We start from the raw sequence: 16,539 nt of genomic DNA on the forward strand, positions 1-16,539 counted from the left end.
AGTGGTTTCCTTCATTGCACTCTACTTTAAGCAATTAAGCAAGTAGAAGGGGGAAACCCCGTGGGGCACTAAGCAAAGGGGTGTCCTCGCCGCCTGCCCTGGGTAATTCAGTTTGAATTAGTAGACACCTTTGCACAAATCATTTTAATTACAATTTATAATATCTAAATCAGCGGTCATTTCGTATGACCGCCGGGCTTTCTAGTGTGTGTGTGTGTGTGTGTGTGTGTGTGTGTGTATTAAGGTCACCTGATTTTTATTTCAGGATTAGGATCTAGAATCAGAGCACATAACTCTTTATCTAGCATTCTGGCTTTCAGAACACAAATCTTTGATGGAAATGGGGAATTGGTAGTAGTCATAATTTTCTAGTTGTTTCTAAGGAGTTAAATTTAAGTGATGTTTAGTAAAGAGAGGAAACAGCCTAACAAAACATAAAGTCCAATTAGACAAACCTAGCACATGGAATAAATTTTCCTTAAGGAATAAAAACTGATTGCATAAGAAAGGAAAAAAACTAGGCAAAATGAGATAAACTGGTTCATGCTATGTACTCTTACATGTGGAATAAAATGATCAGAATGGAAGTTTTAGTGTTTCTAACATGAGTCATTGGTAGATTCCACTTCATTATAGTTTACTTCTTTAAAGTGTTTCTTAATAGATCTAGTCCTTTTAATTTACAGGGATTTATGTGAGATAACGTGGAGAATTGTAATTACAGTTGTCATGACTCCATAAAAATAGGTGTTGCCTGCCTGTCTTTCTTTAAAACTCTAGCAGTAATTCTAATAATTTGTTGCTTAAATTTGCATCTGAGAAAACTGTTGGGTACATGTTCACAGTGAGGGATGCAATACATAGAACTTTTCCTGAATTTTGTTGTTTTTGGTTTTTATAATACCATTAGGTTAAATCTTGGGAGTGAAGGACCTTTCTGACTCATGATATTCAAGTGCTGCTGTGTGGTTAGTCTTTTGGGCTTTGTGGTTGGCTAGCATAGATTTAATATAAAAATCAGAATGAAAAATTAAGATGAAAAATCTCGAGAGGTAAACTAGGAAAATCAGCTTTGTTTCCCCTAAAATTTTTCTTGGTGTCTGCTCAGGAGCACTGTCATGACCAGGACTTTTAGTACATTTTTTTCCCCAGGCAAATCAGAAGGGTTCAGAATATAAAATTGGGAAGGTTTAGAAGTTAAGACTTTACTCTTAGATGTTTTACTTCTAAATGCATGAGAAAACAATAGTTGGCTTGTTGACTGGGCATAAAGAAAGTTACAAATAGCAGTGGCCATTTATGTCATTGTGGTAACATACAGGAAAAGGATTGAGTCCTTAGTTTGAAAACTAGTGTAGGTTTTTCTTTTAAAGGGAAGCCTTTTTTAAACAGCTTCAGCTTGGCAGCTCTTCAAATAAAATCACAAAGGACAAGACACTATAAACAACCGTCCCACCCCCAAACAGGACTGCATAGACAAGCAGGCGCTCATGGCCAAGGCTGTGAAGACAGCAGAAAGGGCAGCTCCTTCAGCATCAGGAGCCACAGTGAGCAAACAGACAAGTGTGGTTCCCAAAAAGAGTAACAGGTGAACTAACACTGGGTCCTCAGATGCTGATACATTGGCAAGACAAACAGTAGGAGGAGCACTGATTTGCTACTTTTAGCTCAATATTTCAGAGGGAATTCAATTCGAGTTCTTCTGGAGCTAAGAGAGTCTTGTGTATAGAAAGTGCCTCTCCATGGGAGGGGAGAGACCCTTGTCTTCACAAAATATAAGCAAAGGTTTTGACCATCAGTGCTTCTTTTTCATCTTAAGCACTGTGATCCCTTCTCTCATTTCTTTTTCCTTCATCTTCAGCACTCCCACTTCTGTGAGATGACCTGTAGGGTTTTTTTTGTTCTCTCTTAGCTTGTTTTTTTTGGTATGCTTGTGTCTTGGCTGAATTATGGCAGTTTTCCTCATTTGGACAGTAATAGTTGAAAAACTGAAGAGAGAAACTTGGATCTGAATTCTGCCTCAGATGTCAAATTATACATTCTCAGCTAATGGGAGGGAACATTGAGGCCACCACACTCCTTCCTACTGGGATACAGGGGAAATGAAAAAGAACCCACATTACTTCTTAGAGCTAATTAATAAGCTGACTTTGGAGGAGGCCGTTTCCTTCTCCATGGAGAAACATTGGTTGGAGGCAGAGCTAAACCAATGGAAGAAGGATTCTCAGAAGAAACATACCCTGATTGTGGGGTCTCTGTTTCTGTTTAGCAGCGTGGTCTTTAGCTTTATAGTCCAGTTTTTCTAAATAAAAAATTAAAATAAAAAGACCAAACAACTCAGGCTGTGTAAGTCCAGCTGAACTTCATTGGTCTCTAGAACTCTTTTCTCCTAAAAATTAGGATAATCTCGTGTAGCGTGACATTCATTTACATCAGTGGTAGTCAACCTGGTCCCTACCGCCCACTAGTGGGCGTTCCAGCTTTCATGGTGGGTGGTAGCGGAGCAACCAAAATATAAATAAAAAGATAGATTTAACTATAGTAAGTTGTTTTATAAAGATTTTTTTTTCTTTTTACAGAGACAGAGAGTCAGAGAGAGGGATAGATAGGGACAGACAGACAGGAACAGAGAGAGATGAGAAGCATCAATCATCAGTTTTTCGTTTTAACACCTTAGTTGTTCATTGATTGCTTTTTCATATGTGCCTTGACCATGGGCCTTCAGCAGACCAAGTAACCCCTTGCTTGAGCCAGCGACCTTGGGTCCAAGCTGGTGAGCTTTTTTGCCCAAGCCAGATGAGCCCGTGCTCAAGCTGGCGACCTTGGGTTCTTGAACCTGGGTTTTCCACATCCCAGTCATGGTCAGGCTGTTTTATAAAGATTTATTCTGCCAAACTTAGCGAAAATCCGACATAAAGTACTTGGTAAGTAATTATTATTATATGCTTTAACTTACTGTAACTCTGCTTTATAAATTTTATAAAGTAAAGTTACTTCCCTACTTTATAAATCACCATTACTATGGAACCAGTGGGCGGTTAGAAAATTTTACTACTAACAGAGATACAAAAGTGGGCGGTAGGTATAAAAAGGTTGCCTACCCCTGATTTACATCATCCTTTTTTGCTTCAGGGTAATTATCCCAAAGGTCAAAATTACTTTCATGGGCACCTGGGTAGGAAATATCTCCATGACTTTCATGTGGTTAGCTGTCCTTATCTCTGTCTGATTCCTTCCACCTTTCCCTTGAGTCCTTATTGCCTGTTAACAATATATAACTTGTCTGCTCCATGGAAGGTGTGGCTTCCAGTAACTGGCAGGTCATCTGCCGATTCACTTCACCCCTTAGATTGGAGGGTTTAGCCTCATAACATGGCTAATATTGTGGGATGAGTAGAATACCAAAGGAATCAATTCCTTCTTGCTGACTTTCTCTCGCTATGGAATGTAGTTTATAGCCTAGACCTCGTGTTTGCTGGTCACACCCTCTTGTATCCCTGGCTAGAGGCATCATTAGCACCATGGTCCTTGAGGGCAGAGTTAGATGAGAAACCTAGATTAAGAAATCTATAACCCTAATTGCATCTTGATTCATTATCATTATTGAAACTGAGTTCCAGTTATCTGTTGGGCATCACACAGACAAGAATTAGCCACAACCTGAGTTCTCTGGACCTGCTGGGCCTATTGCTCAGTCTTCAGAGATGCAGGCAGAACAGTGTCTTTCTTCAACCCTAGCCTTCTCCTGCTCCCACCCTCCCTCCAGGTCTGCCTTGTGGCAAGTGTGGTTTCCCTGCAACTGCCTAGGCATCCTCATCTATAGGCCCTTTCTCTAGTCTAGACCACACTCTGGTGTGTTTCTGGCAGTGGTCTCTGCTGCCTACCCAGTATGTAGTTGCCTGCTGTTGGGCAGTAGCTCATTGCTCTGGCATCCTAGTGTGTAAATATTTGTCAAAGGACGGGGGCATTTTCCCATTCCCCAAAAAGAATTCTGAAAAATGTGCCTGTTTTCTTAGTCCTATTTCCAAGCTGTGGATCAGTTAGCCCATTCATTCCTTGCAGAGGACAGACACTGGTGTGGCCTCATCTGACCACATAAATAAGTGAGCAGTAACTTCCGGCCCAGAACTTTCAAGCTTTAGTACCAAGGAGTCCTGGTCCTAAAGGATCCCTAGACAACATAATCACTATTAGAGAACACATTTTTTCATTAACAGAAAGACTCACATATCTCCTAGATCAAGCACTTTATTTTCTTTCAGTCATTGTTGACATTGAAGGCGTAAATGGAATCAACAAAAATGAGAAAGCTAAACATATAGATTGTGGGGAGAACTTGACTCTTCATGTCTGTGACTTTACTTTCAGGTCTCATTATGTAGGTTTTTATATTACAGTGTGCCACTATAAATGGTGACATTGCCAAGCTACTGTCAGTTTGTAGGTGTTTTATCCAGTATAATTGATGATTTATCCTGTCACTCAGGTCTGCTTGAAAACAAATCAGTTTGCCTCTGCAAGATAGCTTATTAGACTAAAAAGTAGTCTTTTGCATTGAAGCAAACTTTTCTATCTGTGTAAAACCAGGTGAGCCACACATAAGAACTGAACTCTTGGTCTTGACCTTGATAACACTAGACTCTAGCTGAGCTCAGGATTTATTTAAATTCTCACACAGTCCCAGTAGGTTAAAGTAACTGCTAATGTGCTTTATTAAACTGCTTGTCCTCCCCCCCTGTCTTTTTCTCTAAGTTTTACCTTCAACTATACCTTCTTCCTCATTCTGCAGTCTTTTGACCTAATCCTCAATCTGCTGGCAGCATCTGCTTACCCGTATTCCCAACCTCATTATATATATAATCTTGGCTTTTTTCCCCCACTGTTTACAACACTTCAGTTCTCCTCCCTTCTAGTCAGAATCTGACATAGGGACACAAGGCTGCTGAGTGTTAAAGTCTTAACGGAACAAATTAGGAAATGATAGCATGTGCTGTACAATACGGAACTGCTTCTCCTTCATGTAACATGATTATCAAAGGCCTGAGTATTTATGTTAATACATATAATATCTTCCCACAGATCATCAATTTCTACATGAATATGCTGATGGAGAGAAGTAAAGAAAAGGGATTTCCAAGTGTACATGCATTTAATACCTTTTTCTTCACTAAATTAAAAACGGCTGGTTACCAGGCTGTGAAACGCTGGACAAAGAAAGTGGATGTATTTTCTGTTGACATTCTTTTGGTACCCATTCACCTGGGAGTGCACTGGTGTCTTGCTGTGAGTGCCCTTTTATTTTTGATATAACTTAAATTTATATAATTATGGAATACACAGAGTAATGAGTGTTAGTTCTATATCTTTACTTGAGAGAAGTGTTTAGTTGGCTAAAAATTGGACAGATTAATGAACTTTCTGTCAAGAGTAAAAGATACTTAGACTCTGAAGAGAGCTGTGGAATTTCCTTTTTCTGGAAATATTTTAAAAAGAGTTATAGGTCTAAGCAGCCTCAAGCCAAAAGCATGGAGAGAAAAAGTGACTTTTTTAAGCTTTACACTTCCATCCTCTTTATTATGCAGAGCAGTTCAGTAATTTCTCCACTGGATCTGTCTTTTAGGCTCTGTCCCATCTTTTAAAACCTATATGTGTTGGCCCTGGCTGGTTTGCTCAGTGGTAGAGCATCGGCCTGGAGTGTAGATGTCCCGGGTTTGATTGCCAGTCAGGGCACACAGGAGAAGCGCCCATCTGCTTCTGCACTGCTGCCCTTTCTCTCTTTCTCCCTTTCTCTCTTCTATAGCCATGGCTTGATTGGTTCGAGCACTTTTGCCCAGGTGCTGAGGATGGCTCCACAGAGCCTCTGTCTCAGGCACAAAAAATAGTTGGGTTGCAAGCATGGCCCCAGATGGGCAAAGCATTGGCCCAGACAGGGTTGCTGGGTGGATCCCAGTCAGTGTGCATGCAGGAGTCTATCTCTTCTCCTCTCACTTGGAAGAAGAAAACAAACAAACAAATAAAACCTACATGTGTTTTCAAAGTATTTCCTAAACAAGAACAATGCCCTCCTGTAGAGGGTTCCTATAGAGGATTTTTATTTTTAGTACTGTTTCCTTCACTTCTACTTAGAGAGATCATGCAGGGCAATTTGGAACTACTTTTAAGGACATCAATAAACTATAAGGCAGGAGAATCAAAATAAAACTTTAGTTCAATTTATCAAAACTTGCATAAAAATAACTTCTTAATGCTGCTGCCAATTCAGATACTGTGACTATTATTTTCTGCTTAATCATGACTTGCCTTGCATACTTGGCAAGGTAATTTAATATTTTTTATGACTCTGAGGACCTGAATGTATTAATTTAAAGTATCAATGAACGTATAAGAGTTACTTCAAAGTCTGTTTTGAATTACATATGAAAAGTATAAAAAAGCCAAAGGAAAATTTCCAGGTAAAGAAATGACTCCCAGAACCTGTTACCATCTTTTTGAAACTGGAAATGATCTCAGTCAACTTGCATTCTCTGAAGAATGTGTTGTGTCTTCACTGTTGCCCACATTATAGGTGGGCACCCTGAGTACAGAAAAAGGTTTTAGGGAAATTAAGGGGCCCATCAGTAAATCAGCCCCCACCATAGTTCTAGGTGAATAATGCCCCTGTTTTCTCTTCTGCAGATTAAGCATGGTGTGATGCAAAGGATCATTGAGACTTGTATGATTTCACAGGCAATCTGGCAAAAGCTTCCAAGTTACAGGGAAGGGAAAAGCTGAAAAACCAGTCTTCACTTTATAAACACAAATTTTTTGTTCCCAGGTTGTCGACTTTAGAAAAAAGAATATTACCTATTATGACTCTATGGGTGGGATAAACAATGAAGCCTGCAGGATCCTCTTGTAAGTAAGGAGTTGAGGATAGAAGAGTTTGGTGTCTGTGTATATTGTGTTTTCCAGCTATTGAACTCAGTTCTTTTATACATTTAGTTGACTGATTAATAAAGGACATTTTCATATTAAGTAGGAATGGGTATTTTATGTCTAAGTAAAGTTTAATAATTAGGTAATAATAACAAATATATGCCCTAATGGGGGCAAGTACTGTCCCAGTGCACTAAAATATAGAGTGGGTATATACATACAGATATAGAACTGCTTAGAAATCATCTAATCCAACTTCCTAATTTTTCAGGTGAAGATACGAAGACCCACAGAGTGATTTTGATTTGCCCTGGTCCTACTCATTAGTGGCTTAATTAGGAACCAGAATGCAAATTTCTTTATACCCCTTCTATTTTTCTTTCTAAAATGCTTATTATTGTACCACTGTGGGCAGTAGGTTGTAGAATGGTGAGCAGTTTGCACTTAGGGAGAGTATTCCATATGAAGTATGCACTCAACAAATTGTTGATTTGAATTCAGTTTTTACACAGGAGACTCAAAACTAAAAACAGTAAATAAATAGTTTAATATTGCTAGAGAAACATTCTTGTTTCATTAGAACAAGCTCTAAAGGACCATATAAACCAAGGAAAAGAATCAAAACTCGTTTCTCAGGAGGAACAGTAGGTGGAAGGAACTTGGTATCAGAGGCAGAGATCATGATTCTCTTGGGTTGACAGTGTGGGCATGAGTTGTAGGAGTTTCATAGGGGGCTTAGCAGTCCAAAATACCTTGCCCTGCGCGGAACACTGTTGTCCTCAGAAGCATATGTAACTCTTTCTATGGGTGGCAGGTCATCCTTGTTCTCTAGAACTCATCGCATTCTCTCTCCCAATACCCTTAGGCAATACCTAAAGCAAGAAAGCATTGACAAGAAAAGGAAAGAGTTTGACACCAATGGCTGGCAGCTTTTCAGCAAGAAAAGCCAGGTACCTTTTATCTTGCCAACATGAGGGTGGTGGAGAAGGAAAGGATTTTACTGCTCGGTTCTCAGGGACTTTCTTAGTGTCAGCCTGACTTCTGCTTGGTTGTTTGGTTCCTTGGGGAAGACATAGTAAGTGCTTTGTGGGAAAACTGGTAATATGTTCCTATGTTCCTATGTAGAACTCGGTTTTCTATTTGCTAAGCTTTTTACCCCTGTGGGACATGTTTGCTGATTGACCCTGTAGGAAGGACCAGTTTTCATACTCTTAGGTGCTATGGAAGTCTAAAATAGTTTCCTGTGTGGTTAAAATGAAGTACCCAGGCCTAACTGAGATGCTGTAATTTTTCTCTGAGCCTGTGTTGTCCTGAGTAAGGAACAAGGGTCATCTCTTCAAAAGTCAGAGAAACTTGTAAAACTTACATCCTTTGGTTCTTATCTATAACCTAATAAGATGGAAGGAATCTTGGAAAGGTGTCACCGTTTTTTGCTGTTTTTGGTCTTTTAGGAAATTCCACAGCAGATGAATGGAAGTGATTGTGGGATGTTTGCTTGCAAATATGCTGACTGCATTACCAAAGACAGACCAATCAACTTCACACAGGTGAGCTGAGACTTCAGGAGGGAGGGAGCTCTGTGCCCACCCTATCTCCAGGCCCTGATAGATGTTTTTCTATCCACTCGCGCTACTGGGTGGTGGGGCTCTACTTTGGCCGATAGCTTGTGACACCAGTGGCTACAGTCTGCCATGTCCCAAGAAAAAGAAGGATAAAAGTAGGCCACATCCTGAGTTCCCATCTACTACATATTGAGGTCAAGGAGTCCTGGTCAATAGCAGAGCCTTCTTCTCTGCCCATCTCCCCACTGACCTCTGTAAGAAACAGAGAATTGAGACCAAAGCACATTTTCTTCAGTTTCCCTTTATTTGATTAGCATCAAGTTTTACTAACCTAAACTAACTCTTTCTTTACTTCTGGTTGAATCAATGACTTTACCGGTGTTTTCCACCATAGTCCTTGGGTGGAACTGACTCTTGCAGTTACCAGAACTCTTCAGCTAGGAAATGACTTTAGATTTTCAGTCCTCAACTCTTATGTCCTCTTAAGATTTTAATATTGAGGACTTGATAGACATCATTCTCAAAATTCTTGGAAACATTTAGGTGTAGTCTGGGCATGCTTGGCAATGCCCAATAAAACTTCTAAGGCCGCAGCAGTGGGAGGTAGCAGTGGATATAGCAATAGAAAAGAGCAATGGAAAGGGGGGAAAAACACATGTAATCCAGAATGAGAAATGTGGAATACCAGAAATACAACTGAGATTATTTTAGTTGAAGACATTAAGAAAAAAAGGAGTATGGGGAAAGGAATAAGTGATAACTGGGTCTGGACAAAAGAAATGAAAATTAAGAGTTTCTCTGTATCCCTACAGCAACACATGCCATACTTCCGGAAGCGGATGGTCTGGGAGATCCTCCACCGAAAGCTCTTGTGAAGACTGTCTCAGTTAGCAGACGTTGACATTGTGGGGGACCAGCTCTCTGTGTCTACAGCTAGAGACCTTGGAAACAGCTGCTCCCACCCCTTTGTTCTTGTAAAGCCCTTGATCCTGGACCAGGCCCTGGCGAGATGCAGTCACAAGCACATCTGCCTTTCCTTTTGTATCTCAGATACTATTTTTGCAAAGAAATTTGGTGCTGTGAAAGGGGTGAGGGACATCCCTAAGCTGAAGAGAGAGACTGCTTTTCACTTCTTCCGTTCTGCCATCTTGTTTCAAAGGGCTCCAGCCTCACTCAGTCCCTAATTAGGGGGCTGAGAGAGAGTTGGAAAGACTCTTGGTTTCGTATAAAACTTGTTGTTAGGCCTTACTAAGAGATAGGAAAGGGCATGGGCAAAAAAGGTAGGGATCAAAACCACCAGCATACACGTGCACACACAGGATTTTCAAGATACTTCATCAGGAAAGTGACTGTCAACTGGACTTTGGGGCATTCATAAATCCCTCCTCTAGGACTTTTCCTATTTAGATGCCCTTTTGTGAAATCGTCTGCTTCTGTATAAGGCTGTTTTATTATCTGTAGCTTCCTCCCATTCTGAGGCACAACACAGGAGCCCTGGGTGGACCTCAAAGTCCCAGGCAGTCCTTTCCTTAAAAGCAGGAGTTTTCATGTGCTCACTACACATGACAGGGGGAGACCCACCCAGGGAGCGGTTCAGTGGAGCAACAAGGCACCACTTTTCCTGCCGCCTACTTCTGACCAAGAAGAAGGACCTCAGTCTTTAGCATAAAATTTCCAGCATTGGATGAATGCGAGTCTAGTTGGTCTGTGGCTAGTTAGTTTAAATATGTTTCTAACCACAGAGAATTTAATATATATAAATATATATATACATATATATATATATATTTCATAGGGATGTGCTTTTTTTTTTTTTTTTTTAAAGGCTAAATGTGTTCACCTTTTTAGCCTGTAGATTTATTTCCATTTTCTAAATTTAGGTCTAGCACACACAGATCCCAGCCTCTGTGGGGAGGGTTTTTATGGATTTCCTAACAATATTTTGAGACCCGGATGAACTCTGGCCAGGGATAGAGGTTTCAGAGGGAGGTGAGATTTTCCACTAGAAAACAGGTGGAGGAATTTGGACTGGTCAACTTGAGATTTACAACACGCTGTTCCTTTTGTTCTTGTTTGCATCTCCCTGCCCTTGAGCGTCCTCAGGCTAGATGGTGAAATGATCCAATGCCAGTGTCATTTTTGTACTTAAGTTCCAAAAAAGGAACATTTTATACTTTTTCTGTATTGTAATAGGTAGTTTTGTATGAAATCTTTTCTCCTTGTCCCTTGTGCCCCCCCCCCCGCATCATGCTTCTCCCTGGGCTTATTTGAAAATTTTACTGTTTTATACCAAACTTGTTTAGTACAATTTCTATGTTTTACCACAGGTTACAATTTGAAAAGAAAACTATTTTTTTTAAATATTCCATTGTTAACTGAATGTTACTGTTTCCACTCCAGCAATTAGATGTCCTATCCTTTTCATAACTGCCTGCCTTTGGGGGATAATCACCTTTTGTTTGTTTTCTTTCTTTTGGTTTTTTTTTTTTTTTTTTTGCTGTTTTTTTTGTTTTGTTTTGTTTTTTGGTGTTTTCTGTAGGAAATAAATAGCTTCCTATATATGAGTTTCTGGGACCTTTCACATTCTCTTTTAGAAAGCAATGACATGCACCTCACCATAGGACTCCTGAGCACTGGCTCCTGGTACTTAATGTTTCTAAGTGACAACTTGGATGGTGCGATGTGTGTGGATTTAGACTATAACTCGAAAGGCCTGAGTTTTTCAGACTCTCTCACTGTTGTCTAGGGGACTCAGAACAACATAGTTTTCTGTGTATTTGTTTGTTTGTTTGTTTAGGTAACATCTGTTTACTTCCCTCACAGACTTTTTGTACAGACCAAAGCAACAGATATTTATTGCTATGTATAGCAGAAAATGAAACATGCAACAAAAGCACTTTGAAAAATATAAGGTATTGTTGAGCCTTTCTGAACCTGGACCCCCTTTCTAAACAGTGCAGCTTTATATAGATAGGAATTAGCCTGCGACCACCCTTCATGATTGGAGGAGCCACACTGAGACCCCAGTTGTAGCCTAGATCAGTGGTCCCCAACCCCCGGGCCGCGGACTGGTGCTGGTCCGTGGGCCATTTGGTACCTGTTCACAGAGAAAGAATAAATAACTTACATTATTTCTGTTTTATTTATATTTAAGTCTGAACGATGTTTTATTTTTTAAAAATGACCAGATTCTCTCTGTTACATCCATCCAAGACTTACTCTTGATGCTTGTCTCGTAAGTTCGACAATTATATTTAAAAATACCACAGTTTTTACGCCGGTCGCATAATTTTATTTTGTGCATTTATCTGTCCCACCCTAAAGGCCAGTCCATGAAAATATTTTCTGACATTAAACCGGTCCGTGGCCCAAAAAAGGTTGGGGACCACTGGCCTAGATGGCTCAGTGGGACCCAGATATAGACTATTAGAATGGGCCTTTCTTTCTAGAGGACTAGCCTACAGGAGCAGGACCAGCATCTGAAAGCTTACTTCTGCCTTCATTTAAGGGTGGGCTTTGATGACCAGGTGAAAAAAAGAAGACATTCCTATATTCCATGGCCAAGTGCATGTTTCCAATATCTTGTTTATCTGCTTAAAAGTAAACCTATTGCTTTCCTTTTCTCCTGTTTTTCTCTCCTCTATGCTCGGTGTTCTGTCACCAACCTCCCCTACAAAAGGAATACTGGAGGGAAGACATTCTCTATAGAGCCTTTGACAGAAACCATAGCCCAACAGTCCCTCCTGGGCCTTAGACAGAGAAAGTCAGACTGTTGCTGCCTATTTGAAATAACATAGTCTGAGGCACAAAGGGTGGTTCCATCCCTTTTGACATCTGGGACCCACTATTGCTCCTGGGAGTCCTGCTTAGGGTTGAATATAAGTTTTTCCTCATCCAGCCTGGAGACTTTGTGTAAACTGACACTTCTATATATGAAGTGCTTCAAGTTCTCTCTTCTTTAGCCCCTGTAATGACACTAGCATCTAGCACTGGCACCCACTGGCCCTAGTACTGTTAGGTCCAAGATTTAGTGGTCTTGGGGTGGAAGCAGATAACCTGGAAGAGCACTCCAGCAATCCCCTCCCTAGGCGGTGACACCTCCTGGTTTCACAGGCCCGTAAGAAGCTCTACTGGGGAGAGAGAGAGAAGGTTCATATAAGAGCCCCACTGTTTTTAATGTCTCGGCCTCTGGTCCCTCTCTGCTATCCCTCCAGCTCTCAAACATGTCTTGCCAGACTGAGAGATGACTGACGGGCTCTGTCTTCTCCCTTGCTGCACCCAGCTGGCCAAGGTGAAGTGGCATATGATGCTCTCCCCTGTGGCTTCACATACCCAGAGCTGGAACAGGAGGTGGAGGTTATCAGGCCCTGCTGTTGGCTCAAACAGGCTACCTGCTAAGCTCGTGAGAAAGTGGCTGTATTTCCCTAGATTTCCTAAAATTTTGGAAGGGACAAGTAAGACTCAGCCCAGTTCCTTCCTTACAGCCCAGGGCCTTATTTCACCTGTGCTGAATCCTAACATCTGTTCTATTAAGAGCCCATAACTACCATTCCCACTTTAGCATGTGAAGTCATGCTGGTCACCCACTAAGATAAGGCAGAACTTACACTGCATCCCTGGGGGATAGAAAAGAAACTGGAAAACTTTGAACTAGAAGTTAAACCTTAATGTAAGCCATGTCTCTGGCCTTTCAGGGTTGGGGTGGGGGGAATTTCAGCTGTGAGGGGTCAGACTAGATACCTAGGGTTGTCAAAGTCTTAAGATTCTGAAGTGTTAGGGCCACAATGCTGCTTGGAATAGAAAGTCAAGGTAGAGAGAGATTCAAAGCTAAAGGCCAATGTTCTCATTAGCTTGGTCTTAGAGCTAAGCCCCAGGTCAGTCTTATCCTAATGGGACAGAACATAGTTGCTAACTTTTCTGTATTCTCAGCTGAAGAGGAGCCATCCAGTGCTTGAGTCCTGGAGGTTGCCCTGCCCTCCGCAGCACATAAGTGCCATGAGGAAGAGGTGCGTGCACAAGGAGCACAGTCCTGTCAACTGGGTGCCTCTCATTCAGTTCATTCCTCTTCACAATTATGTACAGAGTGCACACCCCCAAATCCTATCTCCTTGAATTCAGCCTGCCTTTATCACGTTACCTTAGCGTCTCTTATCTGGACATCTGCAGCCCCTATAACAAGAAAATAACATAGCTCCATATAGTATTTGTATCGTAATTGCCTTTGACATCAGGGATGGACTGAAACATGTTGGCACTGAGGACAGGTGAATGATTTGGTGCTTTTTTCCCAAGCCGGGAGGAATAAGGGAACTCAAACATTTATTTAGAAAGACATTATTGAGGGACATGAGGGAGAAGAACCACTCATGGAAGCCTGCAGTGTGGCTGTCCCTCCTCTGTGGACTCCAGTAGTTCACCTCTGGTCTCAAACCTAATGCCCACTCTGCCCTTAACAAAAACACCTTGCTGAGCAGTTGAGCACATCCTTTGGAGGTCTCAACCTCTCTCCCAAGGGGCTAATCAAAGTATTTTTTCTAACCACGTGTATTTCTATTATATGCTGTTTTCTCCTTCATTTTTATTTCCAGTGATATTGTACAGTCTACGGCCATACCACCCTGAACACACTCGATCTGTCTGATATTATATATTGAGATTGTGGGTTCCATTCTGTCTGCCTTGTCCTTTGAATGGACTGTTTTACATGCTGCCAGCACCGAATCTATTAGCCAGAACTAACTTCCTCGAGGGCATTTGCCTTATACTTCTGGGGAGCCCATTATCCTAGATGTTTAATAAACATGTTTAAGCACCAAGCTTGGGGACCCTGAAGGGTGGAATAAAGACATGGTTTCACAAAAACAAACAAAAAACAAACAAAAAAACTGTCCTCAAAGACCTTACAGTGTAAATTATTTGGGAGGCTAGGAAGGTACCAATGTACCTTATTGAGAAGGCAGTCTCCTAGGCACATGGTCCAGTGTGAAGCTGGATGCGGGTGCTGGAGAGGCAGAGGTGGAGACGAGTCAGGACGATGCTGCCTCTACCTGTCAGTCTGTATGTGTGTGTGTGACTCCCTAGTTTTTAAAAAGTGATTTATTCAAAATAAATTCTGTGGGTTTTACTTTCTTGCTTTGACTGGAAACTCCTTGGTAAAAAAGACTTGATGGTGTTTGTCTCTCTAAGACTGTCTCTCTGTCTCTGTGACTGTTTATTCTGTCTCTGCCTGTGTCTGTGTCTCCTGATCCAAGCTGGACCAGTGATTGGATCCTCAGTGTGGTCTGGATTCCTGAGTCCACCCCTTAACCAGGGTCTGAATACTGTTCATTCATTCATTTCATTCCACATACCTGGGATTGAGTCCTGAACGCAAATAACATGCAAATCCCTGGCTCTCCGGCACTTTTTAAAACCAGGTCTGTCTGTGGAGCTGGCCAGAGAGCCCTCCCGAGCCAAAGCCAAACACACCAGTCAAGACTCCAATGTCCCCTGCTCACAGCATCCTTGTCTCCTTGTCCTGGTCCTGCACACCTTACAATCTAACCTCAAACAGAGGTTCCCTCTGCTCTGCCTGTAAAGCTCACACTCCAAAGAATAAGACATAAGAAAACACCAACTTCTGAAAAATTGGTGAAATGGTTTTATTGGTGTTGACTTAGAAGAGTCCCTTGTAGTCTCCAGGACATTCTTGAGTTCTGAGATTTTTCTAGGCGTGTATAACATTTTTCAGCCATTTGAAAGTGGTTGGAGTGGGGGAAGAGCTTCAAGCCGCCTTGTATTCTGGCTCCCGAGAGTGGTTAAAGATAGCTGATGATTGCCTGGGTCTGTATGTCTTTTACCAGATGGGGAGAAAATGCCCTCGCAGTGGGGACCTGGGCCCAGTTGTGAGCCAGAGTCAGTCAGCCTCTGTCCCCAACTGCTCCCTGAGTGCCTGGTTTGGTCCTAGGTGCTGCAGAAGTTACAAGGCAATGGGATGAGGTTCATGTTCCTTAAGGAACTTATGTCCTAGACACTCTTCTTGACCCCAGGAAAAATGTTTTGTTTCCTTGTGTACCTGTGCCCCATTTCCCATCAGCCCGTCACTGGCCAATTACTTAGTCCTACAATGGCCTAAGAGTCCTGCACAGTCACCCCACACTCCCCAGCCCTCTCCAGAACCTCCCCTGTCGCCATGCAGGCTCACTGGCCTTCTGAGTCGTTTGTCTAACAAACCGAGCTTGCTTCCCTCACAGCCCTCTACTTCCTATGTCTGGAGGGCTTTCCCTTGATACCCCGCTGACCCACTCCCTCACTTCCCAGAGCGATGACAGATGGACTGTCATCCCCACACCATGATTCTTACCCTCCTTAGCTCTCTTGCCTTCATTTGTTCTCTGTAGCATTTAATATGAGTAAATAATATAGTCTTATTATTTACTCACTTGTTTTTTTCTCTCACTAAAGTGTCTGTTCTATTCATGCTGTGCCCCAGCTGCCTAGGACAGTCAGAATAGCTGAAGGGAACGGATTGTTGGCGTTCAGCACCCCTGAGTTGGGCTTTCCTTCCATTGTGATAGCCTCCACCCACCCACACCCTCGTCTCCTCAGGTCTGCTCTACAGTGTTTCCTCTCCCAGGGTCTCTGGCTTCAAATCCATCATCCATTTAGCAGTTAGAGCTGTCTTCTTCCAATAACATTAATAAGAGAAAGCATTTATTGGGGCCTGGCCCCAGCCTTATGTGCCAGCACTTTATGTACATTACCTCAGGTAACCCTCACAAGTGTAGGATGTGGATACTATTATTATCCCCGTTTCTCAGATGAAAAAAATGGGTAGCACAGAGATTGAGTAACTTGCTCAAAATCTCACAGACTGTCAATGACAGACACAGACTTCATGCCCAGGGCCTGTGTCTCCTAAGCGTTTGAAAGGCTGTGATCCCTGCTTCACACAGCCAGCTTTGTACACATCAGCAGGGCCAGTGATTGGCGGGATATCCTGGGGCTCCACTAATGTGAAATCAGAAAAGAGAACTTTTGTGGGTCGGTCGCAAAGTCTGATCCTCCCTCTTTTGTCTCCTGA

The 16,539-nt window shown here is 41.9% G+C and overlaps 1 protein-coding gene across 1 annotated transcript in view; it reads left to right on the top strand.

Annotated features, from left to right (window-relative positions):
* Positions 1–11,661, top strand: part of SENP1 (SUMO specific peptidase 1) — a 62,273-nt gene extending 50,612 nt beyond the window's left edge. The window contains exons 14-18 of the mRNA XM_066257985.1: positions 5,080–5,283; positions 6,815–6,894; positions 7,781–7,865; positions 8,367–8,462; positions 9,290–11,661. Of these exons, the coding sequence (XP_066114082.1) occupies positions 5,080–5,283; positions 6,815–6,894; positions 7,781–7,865; positions 8,367–8,462; positions 9,290–9,352 (528 nt within the window). The 3' untranslated portion in view covers positions 9,353–11,661. The remainder of the gene's footprint in view (positions 1–5,079; positions 5,284–6,814; positions 6,895–7,780; positions 7,866–8,366; positions 8,463–9,289) is intronic.
* Positions 11,662–16,539: the final 4,878 nt, after the last annotated feature.

This window comes from Saccopteryx bilineata, chromosome 2, assembly GCF_036850765.1.
Source record: "Saccopteryx bilineata isolate mSacBil1 chromosome 2, mSacBil1_pri_phased_curated, whole genome shotgun sequence".
Lineage (NCBI taxonomy): Eukaryota > Metazoa > Chordata > Mammalia > Chiroptera > Emballonuridae > Saccopteryx > Saccopteryx bilineata.